At 46.9% G+C, this 20,955-nt stretch overlaps 1 protein-coding gene across 2 annotated transcripts in view; it reads left to right on the top strand.

Annotated features, from left to right (window-relative positions):
* Positions 1-20,955, top strand: part of EMP2 (epithelial membrane protein 2) — a 61,321-nt gene that overhangs the window by 22,643 nt on the left and 17,723 nt on the right. The window contains exons 1-3 of one of the 2 annotated variants that reach the window (XM_064362453.1): positions 1,571-1,660; positions 13,684-13,816; positions 18,366-18,456. In XM_064362453.1, coding sequence (XP_064218523.1) covers positions 13,739-13,816; positions 18,366-18,456 — 169 coding nt within the window. In that variant the 5' untranslated portion in view covers positions 1,571-1,660; positions 13,684-13,738. Of the gene's footprint in view, positions 1-1,570; positions 1,661-13,683; positions 13,817-18,365; positions 18,457-20,955 lie in introns of those variants that run through there. The other variant, XR_010337349.1, reaches the window with a different exon arrangement.

Here is a 20,955-nt window from a genome sequence, read left to right as displayed (position 1 = left end):
CCCATCGCATGCATCACGATCAGTTTATACATCGTTGCGCTTTACAGACCTGGCAGTTTCAGGGCACACAGAGCATGCCATACTCATGCCCAGTACATATCAGGTGCTCAGTAAATGCTGGGTAAATAACTGCTCCATTTTTTAAAGAATGGGCAATGGGCTGGTGATCAGAAGGCTGGGATTGGAGTCCTGGCTCAGCCGCCTGCAAATTGGATGATGTGAACAAACTCCTTAACTTTGATTTCTCACCTGCAAAGCGGTTCATAGTCCTTGCCTATCCTTCTGACAGGGCTGTCCCCTCACTGACAGGTATCTACCCTGTGCAGTGGCGGGAAGAGCCATCCGCCTGGAGGACTCGGGGGTGGCCTGTGTTCTCTGCTTTCTGTGTCCCCAGTGTGCTTTGCAAAGCATATTCCCAGGATGTGGGACCTGGAGGAGCAGCTTAGCAGTGGCCAGCATGTGTGGTCCTAGGACTCTGGCTAGCTCCCTGATCAGCTTTTAAAGTAACAGGACCCCGGAAGGGAATGGAAATTCAGATTTAAGCAGGCTACTTACTGGTTTCTCTGGTGCCAGGCTGCTTGGGCTCAGATGCCATCTTCAGCTCTTACTAGCTGTGTGACGTGGGGAAAATTGTCCAATCTCTCTGGGCCTTATTTTCTTTACCTGTAAGACAAGGCTGCTGGGCACAATGGCTCATGCCTGTAATCCCAGCACTTTGGGAGGCCGAGGCAGGCAGATCACATGAGGTCAGGAGTTTGAGACCAGCCTGGACAACATGTTGAAACTCCATCTCTACTAAAAATAAAAAAATTAGCCGAGCGTGGTGGCAGGTGCCTGCAATTCCAGCCACTCAGGAGTCTGAGGCAGGAGAATTGCTTGAACCTGGGAGATGGAGGTTACAGTGAGCTGAGATTGCACCGCTGCACTCCTGTCTGGGCAACACAGCGAGACTCTGTCTCAAAAAAATAAAAATAAAGCAGGGCTAATGAAAACAGCTCCATCACAGTGTTTTGGTGAATAATGAATAAATTAATCCAGGTAAAAGGGCTTGGAACAGTGCCTGGGACACACTAGGCAATAAATGTTGGCTGTCATCATTGTTGAAGTTGTGGTTGTTATTATTCCAAGCGATTGAAAGACTCAGGGCTGCACAGACAGAGTGATCCTCAGTGGCTTCTGCCCTGGGGCACTGCCAAATTCCAGTGTCCCGCCTGTTGCCATTTCCGGAGAGAGCCAAATGCTGACTTTGTGCCAAGAGCTGCAGCCGCAGTGAGCATGGAGCTGGGCTGTGCAGGGCACATGGGCTCCTCCTTCTCCGTGGCATCTCAGACGCCTGAATATTCCTGGCTGGCTGGTGTCCAGATACTAGGGCAGGAGGCTGGGCTGACCTCTGTCTTCCTGAAAACAGAGGCCAAAGCCTCTGTCCCCTCGGAGTGCTCTGGGCAGTGGGAGGGGCCTGGGTTCTGGCCAGCCTGGGGTTGACCCACCAGCCCCGCAGCAGGCCTGGGAGTCTTTCCAGGGTGGCCTGGTGACTGCTCACCAGCCTGGCCCTCCCCAGGGTTCTGGGCCAGAGCCTCTCTGGCATTTGGAGCAGGAGCTGTGGGTGGAACACTTCTGAGTTGGGAGATTGGCTCGGACCTCTAGATGCCAAACATCTCAGGTCTGTATTGAAAGGTTCCACACCTCGGGATTGTCCTTTTGCCTGCAGTTCCGGGAAAAGGCTCCAACTCAGGCTGAGAATCGGCTGTGGTTTAAATAGTAGGAAGAGCTCCGAGGGTGGGAATGGAGTTGGGCGGACGGAGCGGTCATCTTAACAGCACGTTCTCCCTCCGCGGGAAGCCGGCTGGGCTCTCTCACTCTTGTTTCCTGGCACGTAAGGCAGCATGTGCCAAAGCGACTTCCTTTGCCAACAGCAAGCCGGGGATGGAGCTCACGGGTGGAGATTCATGGTTGTTAGGAAGGAGAGGACGGCCGGAGGAGGGGGGACCCTGACCCCGTCCATGGGCATGTCCCATAGCCTTTTATTTATCCATGAGACCCTCATGGTGACTTTCTACGAGCAACAGCAAACCAAATGTGCTTCTGGATGGAAGAGGGAGGGCCAGTGAGCCTCCAGAAGGTTGTTTGTGTTTCTCCACACCCAGAACTAGACGTGCGACACACACACACACACACACTTTAAGCAAACATTGGACTAAGGCAAAGCAGGATAGCATCTCTACTTAGGAAAGAGTGAGGGGATGTCAGTTCTCTTTGTTATCTGAGATTAGGATAGACATTTCTGGAGCACTGTCCTTCCTGTCAAACTACAGAACTTAAAACTCCAGGTGGGCACCGCGGCTCATGCCTGTGATCCCAGCACTTTGGGAGGCCGAGTTGGGAGGATGACTTGAGGCCAGGAGTTTGAGACCAACCTGGGCAACACAGCAAGACTCCATCTCTACAAAAAGTAAAATTAGATGGACATGGTGATGTCCAGCTGTAGTCTCAGCTACTGGGGAGGCTGAGGCAGGAGGATCTCTTGAGCCCAAGGGTTCGAGGTTGCTGTGAGGTGTGATTGCGCCACTGCATTGCAGCCTGGGTGACAGAGAGAGATCCTGTCACAAAAAAAAAAAAAAAAAAAAAAAAATTACCAAACCAGACCACAAATGTTCCACTTTGTGTGCAGAATTTCCATAATGCCACCCACACATCCCAGTGCCTCACCCCTTCCTCCTCCCTCGTTTTCTTCCTCCTCAGCCCCACTCTCTCCAGTTCTTATGCCTGGAGGATGCTTGTTGCTGCTTGAAAAACCCATTTGCTGTTCTCCCACCCTGGTTATGGGTTCTTTAAAAATAAATTTAAGGTGGTTCACCCCTGTAATCCCAGCACTTTGAGAGGCCGAGGTGGGCAGATAATGAGGTCAGGAGTTTGAGACCAGCCTGACCAACACGGTGAAACCCCGTCTCTACTAAAAATACAAAAGTTAGCTGGGCATGGTGGCACGTGCTGTAATCTCAGCTACTCTGGAGGCTGAGGAAGGAGAATTGCTTGAACCTGGGAGGTGGAGGTTACAGTGAGCCGAAAGGAAGGAAGGAAGGAAGGAAAGAAGGAAGGAAGGAAGAAAAGAAATTAATTTAAGTCTGAAGTTGTAATATCCTGTGTTCTGTATTATTTTATGTGATTATGGGTATTTCGCAGAATGGGGAGTATTCAGGGCTTTAATCTGAAGACAGCTTACCATGGTACCTACAATGCATTAAATTAAGGTTGGGGTATCCAGGCCATTTATAGTACTCAGTGAGATCCACCTCACCGAGTTTCTAGATACCCAGAAAAGGTGATTAATTTAGAAATTAATTTCAAAAACAGAATTGAGCCCATTCTACCACATATGCATAATTCCTTTTAGATATTAAGGAAAAACTTTATCCATAATCCAAACCAGTCTCAAAGTTAGATCAATAAAGACAGCAAGCACTTCAGCTTGGCCAGTGAGCTAACAGGATGAAAAACACAGCCAACCCTATGAAGGCTAAAGCATGGTTTTTTGTTTGTTCGTTTTTTTGGTTTTTTTTTTTTTTGAGACGGAGTCTCACTCTGTCACCCAGCCTGGAGTGCAGTGGTGTGATCTCAGTTCAATGCAACCTCTGCCTCCTGGCTTCAAGTGTTTCTCATGATTCTCCTGCCTCAGCCTCCTGAGTAGCTGGGTCTATAGGCACCTGCCACCATGCCCAGATAATTTTTGTATTTTTAGTAGAGACAGGGTTTCGCCACGTTGGCCAGGATGGTCTTGAACTCCTGTCCTCAAGTGATCCACCCACCTTGGTCTTCCAAAGTGCTGAGATTATAGGCATAAGCTGCTGCACTCAGCCTAAGGCATGGTTCTTAATCAGGCCCGCTGTTAATTAACCCAGTCATCTCTCAACCTTAGAGAATGGGCCAGTGCAGAGAGAGGCTGCCTTTGCAGATTCCTCCTGCCTGGTACAAAGCTCAGTGGACACAAAGATGATTTGACACTGCATTGTGCTGTCTCTCCTGATCTTAATTAAGCTGATGTGTGGTTTTCACCAGGCCTTAAGCATGAGAGTAGGAAAGAGAGTTGTAGAAAAATGCCCTGTATTTGGAACTGGAAAACTAGTGAATTCCAGTCCTGTGAATTTTGGCAGATCACCCAGAGCCATTTTAGGAGCCTTGATTTCTCATCTGTAAAATGGGGATAATGACACCTTGCTCTGCCAGCATCATAAGGTTGACGTGAAAACCCCATGCTGGATGTGCTGTGTATTTTTCCTGATCTTAATCATGACTTTTTCCTGACCTTTAATCATGAGGAGTCTCGTTTTCATGTGGCATAACCCCTATGGGCACCCCTTCTCAGGGATCTGCCTTATCACCTACACATCTTGGGGTTATGTTGAACCCCTGTGCCCTGCCCAAGGTTAAAAGCAAATTTGCTATCTTCTCTGAAAAGTGCCACGCGTGGATTGCTTGTCCTACTTGTCCTATGACAGCAGGAGTTGCTGAGGCTGCACCTGGCAGATGGCAGGGAAAGGCAGAGTCAGGAGAGAGACTACGAGCTGGAGAACATGCACTGTGAAGAATCAGGCTAACCACAGGCTTGTAACCAAAACCATACATGTGTTGCATTTGGGATTCTGCAACAGAAGTCTTGAAATGACTAAAAAAAAAAAATTGGAAGGAACTGAAGAAATATGGAAAATAGATGGGACCACAGTGAGGAAGGAAGAAAAGATGGAAGAAAAGAAAGAAGTAAACTAGAAATGCTAGGGGAAAAGGAGTTTCAATCATAGTACACTATTTGGCTCTGTAGAGTACAATATTTATATAGCCATCAAGTAAATGCCAGTTATTGATCTAAATGTAGACTGTATTGAAATGATGGAAGGAGGGATATAGGGGGGCAAATGATGATGAAAAAGAGAAACTTTTCTCTAAGCAGGAAGTTAATAATAATGTTAAGAAATAGCAGTGCATGAATATTGTTTGGAAATATGGAGATGAGAAGTCGAGTAGAAACAGCTGAAAAGATTAAAAGTGATTGCTTCCAGGTTGCAGGACAGCAGTAAGACAAAGACTGTTTTCACCATACGCCTTTTGGTTCTATTATCTTCTTTTAAAAATCATCATTTTATGTAGAGCAAAACATTTTTAAAAGAGAAGTTCTGCAAATCATAGGACTTTGATTTCTACACAGAAACTTGAACATTTCATCCAGTTCAGTCTCCTACCTTCAGGTGGGTAAACGTGCAAACTCAGGTGGCCTTTTAGAATGTTCTGCTTGGTCCCCTGAAGAAATTGAAGGAAAAAGGCACAGTTTGTATTCCACAGCGAAAGTTATGCTTCAAAGCGACAGAGCCTTTTGGGGAACATCACTGACTCTTGAAAGATTGTCATGGGCCTTCTGAGGGGTCTCCCACTGAGATAGTCAGGGTGATTGGAGTAGTAGCCAGGAGACCCTGGTCTAGTCTTGACCTTGTTCCTGCCTTGCTGTGAGATGGAGCAAGTCTTGGTCCTCCCTGGTTTTCATTAATGCCTCTGGACAGTAGGGCTTTGAGTTTTCCAAGGGCCTTTACTGCTCTACATTTCTAGAATTGGACAATGATAGCAAACAACTGTCAGTGGGGGAGATAGACAATAAACAACTGAGCGAATAAGATGCTTTCAGACCAAGCTAATCCTCCAAAGAAACTAAACTAGGGGGATGGGCTAGATTATGCTGGAGGGGGCGTGGCTACTTTACGTGGTATGCTCAGGGGAGCTTCTCTGGGGAGGTGATTTTGAATTGAGACCTAGACAGTGCCAGAGAGCCAGCTGAGGGCGAAACGGAGAGACTGCTCCAGGGAACAGAGACAAAACCAGTCCTCCTAAAGCAGCAGAACACTGAAGTCTGCAGGCACAAGGGCGGTTATAGGGGTTGAGGTGTGGTGGGGGAAGGAGATGGATTCATATTTACTATTACATTTTTTGAAGGGAGATTAACTTTTTGTGAATGTCAAGGATTAGTATGCCACCTTGGGCTTGGTGGACCAGCCTTCATCCAACACACAACTCAAGGAGCTGTTTGTTCTTTCATATCATCAGAGAGGGCAGGATGCAACATGGGTGTATGTGATGGCAAGGAGACAGCACTGCTTGGAAAAGCCCTGGGGATGGTGGAGGCTGGTCTCTACAGACCAGAATTATGTTTCTTCGGGGCAACTTATGTCATGTTAGGAGTCAAAGACATAACATCAAGGCTTCTCTGCCCACCCACATAAATGCTTAAGAGTTGGTTCACAGTGCTTGGCTAGCCGCGGTGGCTTAAGCCTGTAATCTTAGCACTCTGGGAGGCAGAGGCCAATAGATCATCTGAGGTCAGGAGTTCAAGACCAGCCTGGTCAACATAGTGAAATCCTGTCTCTACTAAAAATACAAAAATTAGCCGTGCATGGTGGCGCATGCCTATAATCCCAGCTACTCAGGAGGCTGAGGCAGGAGAATCGCTTGAACTTGGGAGGAGGAAGTTGCAGTGAGCTGAGATTGTGCCACTGCACTCTAGCCTGGGCAACAGCAAGACTCCATCTCAAAAAAACAAAAAAAAGTTGGTCCAGTACTTGATACCCTCTGAAGAGCAAGGCTGATGCAATATGAACAGTGCCCAATGTACAAGGCAGTAAATTAAATTGTTTAAATTACAAGCAAAATAAATGCACGTACTCTTCGATTCAATGCTTCACTACTAGGAATCTGCCTTTCAATATATTAATGCAAGGTGTGTGCAAAGAAGTGTAAGTGGAAGGATGCTCGTTGGCAGTACCGTGTAGAGCAGCAGAAAGTCTGGAAGTGACCTAAATGGCTACCAGTAGGGAACTAGTTAAGTAAATTGTAGTGTAGCCGCACAGTGGAACTCCAGGCAGCCATTCAAGGAATGAGGTGGATTCGTAGGCACAGGGAAAGAATGTTCTCTCAGGGGTATTATTAGAAAAGATGGTTGGAGGATGGGGCTTAGAGTTGTGGCCAAAGGAGCTTGCTGGAGCTCCCAGTTCCACACTACTGTCCCCTACTATCCCTGAGCCCTTCCAGCTGAGGAAAGTTGACTGGGGCTCAGTGGGAGCAGCCATGCCCAGGAGGAGGTGCAGGGAAGGGCAAAGCACTGCACCGGAGCCTGCAATAAATGCACTCCATCAATCCAGAAAGCGGACAGTGGCGCTTCCTCCAATCAGGAGTGAAGGAATGAGTGAGGGGCGGGAGAAGAGGCCTGGAGTGTTACTCTGGTACAGCTCCCTCCACACGGAAACATGAAGAGTGAAGAATAAGTGTTCTCCCAATAAACGTCTCTGGAAGGAGGCACAGGAAACTGAGAAGCGTTGTTGCCTCTAAGAGGACACTGGCAGGCTGGTGTCGGGGATGGTGGCGCAGAAGGGAGACATTTTGGTATAGAGATGCAGGAGTAAAGGGTTATTTTATAACCTCTTAATCGTTCGGGGGATTTCCGCTACTTAGGAATAACTTCCTCCAAAGCCTCAGATGAAGTCACCAGCAATGTCCTGGGTTCACAAGTCCTAAAATTGAGCTACCCTGTTTTGGTTTTTACTGGAGATCTGAATTCCAGATGTCATTACCAGAAAGTAGTAAGTAGGAGACCTTTACTTCTCTATTTCCTTATTTTTTGAAGTGCCTAATGGTTCAAACCAACCTCTAGCCGCCTTTTCCCTTACACTGGACTCAAATCTTTACCTGACTTCTCATAAAAACATATCCCTTTCTCTATAGAAGCCTGTTTCTGATGTCTGAAATGTCCAAATGAAACCATTCCCAGAGCTTAAAGCGGTACACCCCAGACATCAGCATTTGACAACCACCCTCAGGATTTCTGCTGACACTGAGGACCACCTGTCCTTTTACTTCCATAACATTTTCCCAAAATTATTCACTTTTAAAGCTTCAATAACTTGGTTTTAAAATGATACTTTATGTCACTACTTTAAGTGATGTTTCTTCCTTATAATAAAGGACCTTAAAAATAAATGTAATGAACTCAAAATGATGTTATTAAATTTTAGCTACAAATATGGTCTAACCAAAGATCTGCTTTCTCTTTTTGTTAAAAAGAAATTAGCGGCCGGGCGCGGTGGCTCAAGCCTGTAATCCCAGCACTTTGGGAGGCCGAGGCGGGTGGATCACGAGGTCAAGACATCGAGACCATCCTGGTCAACATGGTGAAACCCCGTCTCTACTAATACAAAAAATTAGCTGGGCACGGTGGCGCGTGCCTGTAATCCCAGCTACTCAGGAGGCTGAGGCAGGAGAATTGCCTGAACCCAGGAGGCGGAGGTTGCGGTGAGCCGAGATCGCGCCATTGCACTCCAGCCTGGGTATCAAGAGCGAAACTCCGCCTCAAAAAAAAAAAAAAAAAGAAATTAGCAAGTATTAGAGACTGACCAGCACCAAACTGGGTCTTTTCCTTGGTGAACCCAGAAGGATTGGAATGGGGACTTTTTCACCATGTGGTTCAGTGTTGCTTGTACCTCATCAATGCACTATCAAAAATCATGCCTTATAACATTGGAATTCCATCTGTTGCAAAAGAATGAGTTAAAACCTTTTTTTTTTTTTTAATTTTCTAGAAAGTTTTAGTTATACTTCCATATGCATTTGTAGCCCTGGTGAAGTTGGCATTTGGGCATTCCAGCTGACGTTAAAGTAACAGGGCATTCAGCATGGTACATGAGCCCTTTTCTCCCCCAGGGTCAGAAATGCATCTATTAAAAAAAAAAAAAAAAAAGGAATGCATCATTTTGAGAGGCAGTGGCATATGATGGCAGCTAAGAGTGACGCAGGCCTAAACAAAGGGGAGTTTGTCCTTTTTGAAAGAATTAGAAGAATCTCTAAGCTGGTTCATTGGGTCCTTCTAAGTGGTGATGCACAGAATCACAGCCAGGACCTCTCAGAACTGAGTTCTTCAGACATACAGCTCCTGCCTATTGTTAATGAGTCCTACGTCTCAAGGAGTGGCCCCTGTGTGAGCCCATGAGACTTGATCCATTCCGTGGGGGGACACTGTGGGTGACAATGAACACAGTTAGAGAGGAGAGCTGGCCGTGAAAAGGTGGAGGGTTTGTGCAGGCAGTGCATGTCCACTAGAGGAGGGGGAAGAGTTGGTACCAAAAAAAGGCTTTTAAAAATAATCCTATTTTGGGCCAAGCATGGTGGCTCATGTCTGTAATCCCAGCACTTTGTAGGGCTGAGGCAGGCGGATTACCTGAGGTCAAGGGTTCAAGACTAGCCTGGCCAACATGGTGAAACCCCGTCTCTGCTAAAAATACAAAAATTAGCCAGACGCGATAGCATGTGCCTGTAATGCCAGCTACTGGGGAGGCTGAGGCAGGAGAATCACTTGAACCCGGGAGGCAGCGGTTGCAGTGAGCCAAGATCATGCCATTGCACTCCAACCTGGACAACAGAGCAAGACTCTGTCTCAATTAAAAAAAAAAAATCACGCCTGTAATCCCAGCACTTTGGGAGGCCGAGGCGGGTGGATCACGAGGTCAAGAGATCGAGACCATCCTGGTCAACGTGGTGAAACCCTGTATAAAAAAATTAGCTGGGCATGGTGACGCGTGCCTGTAATCCCAGCTACTCAGGAGGCTGAGGCAGGAGAATTGCCTGAACCCAGGAGGCGGAGGTTGCGGTGAGCCGAGATCGTGCCATTGCACTCCAGCCTGGGTAACAAGAGCAAAACTCCATCTCAAAAAAAAAAAAAAGATTTTGTTTCAGAAATACCAGTGAATGCTTAAATTCTGGGTGAAAGTTGCATGAGAGATAGATCTTTATGTTATCTCAAAATTCCTTCCCACACATGTCCAACATGGATGGACCTTTGAAACACTATGCTGAATGCAAGAAGACAGACACAAAAGGCCGCATGCTGTAGGATTCCAATGATATGAAATACCTAAAATAGACAACTCCGTAGAAACAGCACATTAGTTGTTGCTGGGGGTTGGGGGAGAGGAGAATAGGAAATAGCTGCTTATTGAGTACAGAATTTACTTTGGGGGTGATGAAATGTTCTAGAACTGGATAGTGGTGGTGGATATACAGCATCGAGAATGTAATGTGTCTCATTTATACTAATAGTAAATTTTATGTGTATTTTACCAAATATCTTCTCTACAATTTTTTTTTTTTTTGAGATGGAGTCTCACTGGCACTCAGGCTGGAGTGCAGTGGTATACTACCTGCTGGGTTCAAGCAGTTCTCCTGCCTCAGCCTCCCCAGTAGCTGGGATTACAGGCATGAGCCACCATGCCTGGCTAATTTTTGTATTTTTAGTAGAGATTGGATTTCACCATGTTGGCCAGGCTGGTCTCCAACTCCTGGCCTCAGGTGATCCATCCACCTCGGCCTCCCAAAGTGCTGGGATTAACAGGCATGAGGCAGCATGCCCGGCCTCACAAATTATTTTTTAATGACAAAGGGGGAAATGTACAGTGAAAGAATCTGGCAGAACACAACCCAGTGATCAAAGTTAGCATCACCACGATGAGATGCGCTGCCATATGGAACCTCCTGGTGGAATGCATTGATGGATCTATTGAGGGATCTTGTGCTGTTCCTGCTAAAAAAAAAGCATAACCTGAATTGAATCACGAGGAAACATCCAACACAAATTTGAGTAACATTCTACAAAATAAATGGTCAATATTGTTTTCTGTTTGTTTGTTTTGGTTTTTTGAGACAGGGTTTCACCATGTTGGCCAGGCTGGTCTCGAACTGCTGACCTCAGGTGATCCACCCTCCTCAGCCTCCCAAAATGCTGGGATTACAGACGTGAGCCACTGCACCCGGCTGGTCAATATTCTTAAATAATATCTGTGTCATGAAAAACAAAGACAGGCCTGAGAAAGCGTCCCAGATTAAAGGAGACCAAAGAGACCTGAAACTAACATGCAGTGTATCATATTGGACTGGATCCTGAGGCTGGAAAAAGAAAGCCATATCCAATATTATTGGGATAATTGGAGAAATTTGACTATGGACTGTAGATATGATAGTTATATTGTATCATGTTAAATTTCTTCATTGTGATCATCATAGTGTAAGAAAATGCCCAACGAGAGCAGTGGCTCACGCCTGTAATCCCAGCACTTCGGGAGGCTGAGGCAGGTGGATTACCTGAGATCAGGAGTTTGAGACCAGCCTGGCCAATATAGTGAAACCTCATCTCTACTAAAAATACAAAAATTAGCCAGGCGTGGCAGTGGGCGTCTGTTATCCCAGCTACTTGGGAGGCTGAGGCAGGAGAATCACTTGAACCTGGGGAGGTGGAGAAAAAGAAAATGTCCTTGTTTTTCAGAAATACACACTAAAGCATTTAGTTACAAAGAGATATGGTTTAGGCAACTTACTCTCAAGTGGCTCAGAAAAAAATGTGTGTGTATGCCTTAATCCATTTAAGACTGGGGCTACAATTTCATCCCAGTGAACAGAAAGTCTGATTTGCAGTGTACTTCAAAACATTAAACTACAAATTAATTTTTTTCCCCAAAAATTTGGTAACTATCTGGTCACAAATTATTGTAATGAAAGAAGAATGAACCAAGTGTTGATTTTAGGAGGCTGCATCTTCCAACCAGATCATTTGATGTGACATCTTCTCTTGACATTTGAGTTTTGTTGACCAAGATGATGGTCGTAAAATACTCAAAGATGTTACCAGTTTTCCCCAGTGTGACTTTCAGTTGTTTTATATTTAAATCATTTTTTGAATGCTTTTTCCTCATTTATTTGGAACTTGTCCACCTCAGACAAGTCACGTCTTCGTGCCCTCAGTGGCTTTTCATCTATTCTCCCTCGACATTTTCATCAGCTTTGGACAACTGAAATTCTGTTGTAAGATTTCCAATTCAGCCAGGCGCAGTGGCTCACGTCTGTAATCCCAGCACTTTGGGAGGCTGAGGAGGGCGGATCACCTGACGTCAGCAGTTCGAGACCAGCCTGGCCAACATGGTGAAACCCCATCTCTACTAAAAATACAAAAATTAGCCAGGAGTGGTGGTGGGCACCAGTAATCCCAGCTACACAGGAGTCTGAGGCAAGAGAGTCACTTGAACCTGGGAGCTGGAGGTTGCAGTGAGCCGAGATCGCATTGCCACACTCCAGCGTGGGAGACAAAGCGAGACTCCATTTCAGAAAAAAAAAAGATTTCCAGTTTCACTTTGCAGTTGCTTCCTATTGCATATCATTTAAACTGTCCTGCCAGAGTAAAGTATTACCCTGAAATTTCAGTGGTTTATCATCCAGAGGCTTATTTCCCCAATCATAATATCTGTCCAAGGTGTGAGGCTTCAACCTACTATGTGGCTACACCATCCCCAGCTACCTCCTTAGGGAGAGTGTGGAGAACTCATACTGCTCTCCTGTGCATCAGCCCGGAAATGGTCGTGTTATGTGGTCCTGGCCCATTGGTTAGAATTAGTCACGAGTTCCTAACCTAACTGCAAGGGAGTCCAGAAAATGTAGTCTTTCTGTATGATCCGAGAGGGGAAAATGAAATGGCAGCTTTCTGTCACATGTTGCATTTTGGGGGGGTCCACTGTTGTTCAAATGGGAATAGATATTGAGAAGAATGGTGTCTGAGTGGGCATCTATTTTATTTTTATTTTTATTTTTTTGAAATGGGGTCTTGCTCTGTCACCCAGGCTGGAGTACAGTGGTGAGATCATGGTTTATTGCAGCCTCCACCTCCTGGGCTCAAGCAGTCCTCTGCCTTAGCTCACCAAGTATCTGGGACCACAGGCATTTGCCACAACACTAGGATAGTTTTTAAATGTTTTGTAGAGATGGAGTTTTGCTCTGTTGCCCAAGCTGGTCTCAAACTTCAGGGCTTAAGCCATCCTTTTGCCTTGGCCTCCCAGAGTGGTGAGATTACAGGCATGAGCCACCATGCCCAGCTGGGGATTCATTTTATATGTGGTCAGATTATCAGGAAATATTTCTGTATTGTGATCACTTTGGCTTTGTTATGAAGTAGGGGCTCTGATCAGGAATCCTCAGACAATGAGCTTCTGGGTCATGGGGAATCAGGAACAGCATCTTAGCACACACAGAGCTACTCCTTCCATCCCAAGAGGCGTGATGCTTTTCTGAATTAGGGATTCTAATACGTCCTCATCCTCCTCCTCCACAAGGAATATTTGGCTTCTGGATGCAACAGCAGACAGCCCCCCTCATGCCACACTTTTGTCTAGTAAAGTCACCAGGCGAGAAAAGATGGGGAGAGCTGGTTTTGCTTTTCTAAGACCCCATGAAATGTTGCCTTTTTTTTTTTTTTTTTTTTTTTAAGAGACAGGGTCTTGCTTTGTTGCCCAAGCTGGAGTGCAGTGGTACCATCATGGCTCTCTGTGTCCTCAACCTCCCAGACTCAAACAATCTTCCTGCCTCAGCTTCCCAAGTATCTGGGACTGCAGGTATGACTACTATGTCCAGCTAATTTTCTTTCATTGCTTTTAGAGAGTGTCTTATTATGTTGCTCGAGCTGGTCTCAAGCTCTTGGGCTCAAGTGATCTTCCTGCCTTCTCCCAAAGTTCTGGGATTATAGGCCTGAGCCACCACGCCCAGCTAAAAGGTGTTTATTTTTTATTGTAATTTTGTTTTGTCATTGACAGATTTTGAATTTCTCTTTCTTACCCTCTTCAGCACATCCTGCTCTGGGCTGTAAACGTGACCCCTCTCCTCGGCCTGCCCTGTGAAAATGCTGGTGCTTCTTGCTTTCATCATTGCCTTCCACATCACCTCCGCAGCCTTGCTGTTCATTGCCACCATCGACAATGTAAGTTTGCTTTCCTGCCACTCACCCAGAACCCCGGGTCCTGGAGTTAATAGAAGTGGGTTGTATTGGTCTGTTCTCATGCTGCCTATAAAGGCATTCCAGAGACTGGGTACTTTATAAAGAAAATGAGGTCTAATGGACTCACAGTTCCATGTAGCTGGGGGGGCCTCACAATCATGGCAGGAGACAAAGGAGGAGCAAAGACATGTCTTACATGGCGGCAGGCAAGAGACTGTGTGCAGGGAAACTGCCCTTTATAAAACCATCAGCTCTTGTGAGACTTATTCACTACCATGAGGACAGTATGGGAAAAACCCGCCCCCATGATTCAGTTACCTCCCACCGGGTCCCTCCCACGACATGGGAATTATGGGAACTACAATTCGAGATTTGGGTGGGGCCACAGCCAAACCATATCACAGACTGAGAACCCTGCCAAGGTGATCACGATTTGGGGTTGTCCTCCCCGCAAAGGCATGACCAGTCTTCTGAGCCAAGGCCTCAGGACTCTTGGCCTAAATGTGAAGGTTCAGGGTGTCCCATGTTCAGGCTTTGGTGGCAGGTCCTGGCAGGGAGGGGTGTTTGTCCTCCCATTCATGATTCTTCCATAGAGCTTGGCTCTAGGAAGCCCTTTGAGGACGTAGTGTGACTTCAGCTTTCCTCTAGATCAGCGTTCTCAGCCTGATCACTATTGTCATTTTGGGCTGGATAATCCTTTGTTAATGGGGGCCTCCCTGTGTATTGTAGGAAGTACAGCAACATCTCTGGCCTTATCTGTTAGATGCAGTAGCACCCTCACTCCTGGTTACGACAATCCAAAATGTCTTCAGACATTGCCAAATGTCCCGTGGAGAATAAAATCACCCTCTGTTGAGGACCGCTTCCCTAGATCTCCCAGGTGACCCATCCCAGGTGGCCTCTGCCCCAACCCCTGATATCTCCCAACCAACAAGGGTCCCTTGCTGCTAGCCTGCCCAGCCATGTCCTCCCCAGCAGAGCTGGAACTTTCCAGACTCTACCTATGCCCCTGTGAAAAATCTAATGTTTTCCTTTAGTATCCAGCTTGCAGCCATATGGCAGGAATGTATTGGAAAAATAAAAAACCTATTGTCATAGATTAATATCCCTCTAAGCAGGGAGTGATATTAGGGAAGCTTCTTTTTATTTTTTTATTTTTGAGACGGAGTTTCACTCTTTCACCCGGGCTGGAGTGCAATGGCACGATCTTGGCTCACTGCAACTTCCATCACCCAGGTTCAAATGGTCCTCCTGCCTCAGACTCCCGAGTAGCGGGGATTATAGGCACGCTCCATTACACCCAACTAATTTTAGTATTTTTAGTAGAGATGGGGTTTTTCCATGTTGGTCAGGCTGGTCTCATACTGCAGACCTCAGGTGATCCTCTCACCTCGGCCTTCCAAAGTGCTGGGATTACAGGCGTGAGCCAGTGCGCCTGGCCTGGGGAAGCTTCTTAACAGAGCTTCTCTGTGGCCTATATACCGATCCAAAGGGCTGGTTTCCATGCTGCTCATTGTAGACTGCAGAGATAATTAAAGGAAACATTGCTCAGAAAGCCGAAAAACGCACCATATGAGTGGTCACGAACTCTGCCTACATATGTGGCTCCTGTTGATGAATCATCATGACAGTAATAACATAAACGATAACACCTGTCACTTAGTGATCACTATGGCCAGGGCTCATACAAGCCCTTTTATGGATGTCATCTCATGTGATCCTCATACCAGGCAGGGTACCAGCATCTCCTTGCACTGGGTTACAGGTGAAGGAACTGAGCCTCAGGGCAGGCACTTGACAGAGTTTACAGTGCAGTAAGCAGCAGAGCCAGGATTTGAGCCATTCCAGAGGCTCCTGGTCCTAGAGCCTGTCAGGGTAGATGAATGCAGTCATCACATTTGGGTTCTGGAGCTTCTTGCTGAGCTGCTGTAAGTGGCGTGGGCAGGGACCACATGGATGCTGTGGATTATAGCAGTGGTCTCTAACCTTTTTGGCACCAGGGACCAGTTTCATGGAAGACAATTTTTCCATGGTTGGGGAGGGGACATTGCAGGAGGATGGTTTCAGGATGATTCAGGTGCATTCCATTTATTGTGCACATTATTATTGTTACTTTTTTTTTTTTCGAGATGGAGTTTTGCTCTGTTACCCAGGCTGGAGTGCAGTGGCGCAATCTTGGCTCACTACAACCTCTGCCTCCTGGGTTCAGGTGATTCTCCTGCCTCAGCCTTCTGTTGCATGGCCTAGTTCCTAACAGACACGTGCCACCATGCTCGGCTAATTTTTTGTATTTTTAGTAGAAACGGGGTTTCACCATGTTGGCCAGGCTGGTCTCAAACTCCTGACCCCAGGTGATCCGCCTGCCTCGGCCTCCCAAAGTGCTGGGATTGCAGGCGTGAGCCACGGCGCCTGGCCACTTTACTGTTACTACATTGTAATGTATGATGAAATAATGATACAACTTGTCATAATGTAGAATCAGTGGCAGCCCTAAGCTTGTTTTTCTGGACTAGACAGTCCCATGTGGGGGTGATAGGAGACAGTGACAGATCATCAGGCATTAGATTCTCATAAGGAGCTTGCAACCTAGATCCCTGGCATACACAGTTCATCATAAGGTTGACACTCCTATAAGAACCTATTACCCCTGCTGACCTGCCAGGAGGCAGAGCTCAGGTGGTGATGTGAGTGACGGGGAGCAGCTGTAAATACAGATGAAGCTTCCTCTGCTGGCTGCTCACCTCCTGCTGCGTGGCCTGGTTCCTAACAGGCCACAGAGCAGCACCAGTCCATGGCCCATGGGTTGGGGACCCCTGAATTATAGTATTTGGACTCACCATTCCCAGAGCTCACTGTGAAATAAACGGGACCCAATGATCTTTCCGAATCTCCTTTTTCTGTTTCTTCCCATCTAGTCCTTTGGGATCCTGAAAAGATCCCAGACAGTGAAAAGGATAGACAGACATTAGGGGCAGGAAAACCATCTGCCTTAGTGAATCCTATCCAGCACCCTCAGGGCATGGATATTATCATGGCACATTCTGAGAAGACGCAGGTGGACTTTTTGTCCATCAATGAGCCTGAGGGTATTCATTATGAGTTTGGAATTGTGGCTGGGCGTGGTGGCTCACGTCTATAATCCCAGCACTTTGGGAGCCTGAGACAGGTGGATCAGAAGGTCAGGAGTTCGAGACCGGCCTGGCCAACATAGTGAAACCCTGTCTCTACTAAAAATACAAAAATTGGCCAGGCATGGTGGCAGGTGCCTGTAATCCCAGCTACTGGGGAAGCTGAGGCAGGAGAATTGCTTGAACCCGGGAGTTGGAGATTGCAGTGAGCCAAGATCATGATACTGCACTCCAGCCTGGGAGACACAGTGGGACTGTCTCCAAAAAAAAAAAAAGGAATTGTGCTTGGCATTATGGCTGGCACACAGTGGGAGCTCAGGGAATGTTGACTGGATAGATGGGTATGGGGAGTCTAGTCTGGGCGACTGGAAAGTAGAAAAAAGGCCATCTTGGGCAGTTGGGGCATGTCAGCAGCCACCAAACCACAGAGGGAAATGAATGCTTTGGGCTGAAGACAGGAGAATCCTGTCTGGTCATCCCATCCATTGCAGTGTTTGTTTGTTTGTTTGTTTAAACAGGGTCTCTCTCTGTCACCCAGGCTGGAGTACAGTGTTGCGATCACAGCTCACTGCAGCTGTTACTGCCCAGGCTCAGGTGATCCTCCCACTTCAGACTCCCAAGTAGCTGGGACTACAGTCACGCACCACCATGCTTGACTAATTTTTCGTAGAGACGGGTTGACTGAGCTGGTCTCAAACTCCTGGGCTCAAGCAGTCCTCCCACCTTGGCCTCCCAGAGTGCTGAGATTACAGGCATGAGCCGCTGTGCCTGGCCCTGTCTGCTGTTATTTCCACCAACTCAGTGTCGTCTCTTCTCCCATGCTCTCTGAGGGCCTGGACCACCTCTTATCCTTTGGCAGACATTAGCAGGGCATCATCTGAAGCTGGTTAGAAATGTAGAATCCCAGCTGGGCGCATTGGCTCATGCTTGTAATTCCAGCACTGTGGGAGGCTGAGTCAGGCAGATCGCCTGAGGTCAGGAGTTCAAGACTAGCCTGAAAATATGGTGAAACCCTGGCTCTACAAAAAATACAAAAATTAGCCAGGCATGGTGGTGTATACCTGTAGTCCCAGGTACTCAGGAGGCTGAGAGGGGAGGATTGTTTGATCCCAAGAGATGGAGGCTGCATTGAGCCAAGACTGCACCACCGCCCTCCAGCCTGGGCAACAGAGCAACACTGTCTCAAAAAAAAAAAACAAAAAACGTAAAGAAAGAAATGCGAATCCTAGGCCCCACCCCAGACCTCCGGAGTCAGTCTGCAGTAGAACAAGCTCCCCAGGCGATTCTCACGTGCGCTGCGGTTTGAGAATCCCAGAAGCCCACCATGCCTCGTGCCTAATGAGGAGTCACTGTTTGCATCATTAATGAACAGATTTTCTCTCTGTTTTCATTTTGTGTTATAGGCCTGGTGGGTAGGAGATGAGTTTTTTGCAGACGTCTGGAGAATATGTACCAACACCACGAATTGTACAGTAATCAGTGACAGCTTTCAAGGTGAGTGTGAATGAAGGAAGCTGACTGAGAAGCACTGAGTGAGGAAGGAACGTTCCGGAGTGAGGCTTCGGGTGCTCCGATCCCACACGCTCTCCTCCACTCGCTGGAGGGTGCCTGGCCACGTTTGCTTGGTGTGTGCCAGAGCAAAGGACAGCACAAGCTGGAGATGGCAGGGGTGTAGAGAAGCCAAGACTGGAAGGGGACCAAGTCCACTAAGTTGGGCCTCATCCCTTCTCTGTCTCTTGGAAACAGAGTTTCCCTTCCCTGTCTCTTGGAAACAGAGTTTCCCTTCCTCATCCTTTCTCCAGCTTCCACTGTCATCTAGAATTTTCTGGCCGGGCACGGTAGCTCACACCTGTAATCCCAGCACTTTGGGAGGCCGAGGTGGGCAGATCACGAGGTCAAGAGATCGAGACCATGGTGAAACCCCGTCTCTACTAAAAAATACAAAAATTAGCTGGGCATGGTGGCGCACACCTGTGGTCCCAGCTACTCGGGAGCTGAGGCAGGAGAATTGCTTGAATCTGGGAGACAGAGGTTGCAGTGAGCTGAGATTGAGCCACTGCACTCCAGCCTGGTGCCTGGCAACAGAGCAAGACTCTGTCTAAAAAAAAAAAAAAAAAAAAATAGAATTTTCCCTACTCTCCTTTTTTTAATCCAAGCCTCACCTCTAAATAGGCTCAGAGACCATAATTTACTCTCCAATCGCTTTTTCCCCTCCAGCAGTAAGAAATCTGAGATCTAGCCAGGTGCAGTAGCTCATGCCTGTAATCCCAGCACTTTGGGAGGCAGGTGGGTGAATCACTTGAGGTCAGGAGTTTGAGACCAGCCTGACCAATATGGCAAAACCCTGTCTCTACTGAAAATACAAAAGATTAGCTGGATGTGGTGGTGCATGCCTGTAATCCCAGCTACTGGGGAGGCTGAAGCAGAAGAATTGCCTGAACCCAGGAGGCAGAGATTGCGGTGAGATCGTGCCGCTGTACTCTAACCTGGGTGACAGAGTGAAACTCTGTCTTAAAAAAAAAAAAAAATTCCAAGATCTGGCTTCTGTTCTTAGGAACAAGCCATGTGGCCTCGCATTGGGCCGGTCAATTTCAGCATCCTCAGCCATAGAACAGAAGTAATGATGCCCTTGCTGTGCCTAACTCTTCAGTGAGCTAAAATACATGAAAAAGCTTTGATATACAGAAAATCCATTCAAAAACATACTGTCCACTGTCTTCCATTATGAAGTGAATGGTTCTGTTTTTCGTCATAGAACTAATGGAATAGATACTTTGGGATCCCAGCTGCCTGATAAAATACAGTATACGCAGTTAAATTAGAGATTTCAGGTAAACAATAAGTACTGTTTTTAGTGTGACTATGTCCCAAATTTTATTTCATTTTTTTTTGAGACAGAGTCTCGCTCTGTCACCCAGGCTGGAGTGCAATGGTGCGATCTTGGCTCACTGCAATCTCCGTCTCCCAGGTTCAAGTGATTCTCCTGTCTCAGCCTCCTAAGTAGCTGGGATTACAGGCGTACACCACCACACCCAGCTAATTTTTGTATTTTTAGTAGAGATGGGCCCTACAAGATTTTGTATTTTTAGGGGTTTCACCATGTTGGTCAGACTGGTGTCTTAACTGTTGACCTCAGGTGATCCACCCACCTCAGCCTCCCAACGTGCTGGGATTACAGGCATAAGCGACCATGCTCGGCCTGACTGTGTCCTGAATATTATTATAACATGGGACATATTTATATTAAAAGTTACTTTTTTTTGTTGGTTGATGGAGGGGTTAGTCATTTTTTTTTTTTTTTGAGACAGGATCTCTTTCTGTCACCCAGGCTGGAGTGCAGTGGCGCCGTCATGACTCACTGCAGCCTTGACCTCTTGGGCTCAAGTGGTCCTCCTATCTCAGCCTCTCAAGTAGCTGGGACTACAGGCACTCACCAACATGCCCCACTAATTTTTGTAGAGATGGAGTTTCACCACGTTGCCCCCAGGCTGGTCTCGAACTCCTGGGCTCAAGCGATCTGCCTACCTCAGCCTCCCAAAGTACTGGGATTACAGATGTGAGCCACCATGCCTGGCCTAAAAATTATTTGTTGTCTATTAGCTGTTCATTTACTGAGCACCCTGTCTCGTTTGTTTTTGTTTGTTTGCCAAATCTGACAATCCTGTTAGGGAGCAAAGGAGCCTATGCCCTGGGTCCCAGATTCCCACCACACTCAGTAACAATACCCATATTCATCATAAAAGCAGCAAAAGTACCAGTAGAAGGCACCATTTACTTAAAGTTTACTGTGAGGCATGGGTCTAAGTCCTTTACATACATGATCTCGTAGCCCTATCAGGCACGGACCATAGGCCCCATTTTAAAATGGGGAAACTGAGGCGTAGAGCAGTTAAGTTACCCAAGGCCACATAGCCAGGAGTGAATGATGGAGGCAGAGGATTCCAGTCTAGATGTGACCAACTCTAAAGCCTGTGCCTGTAGCCACGGAACAGC

This window comes from Aotus nancymaae, unplaced genomic scaffold, assembly GCF_030222135.1.
Source record: "Aotus nancymaae isolate 86718 unplaced genomic scaffold, 86718_ANA_hifiasm-v0.15.2.pri h1tg000049l, whole genome shotgun sequence".
In the NCBI taxonomy this organism is placed as follows: domain Eukaryota; kingdom Metazoa; phylum Chordata; class Mammalia; order Primates; family Aotidae; genus Aotus; species Aotus nancymaae.
This window is presented reverse-complemented; position numbering and strand designations above follow the sequence as displayed.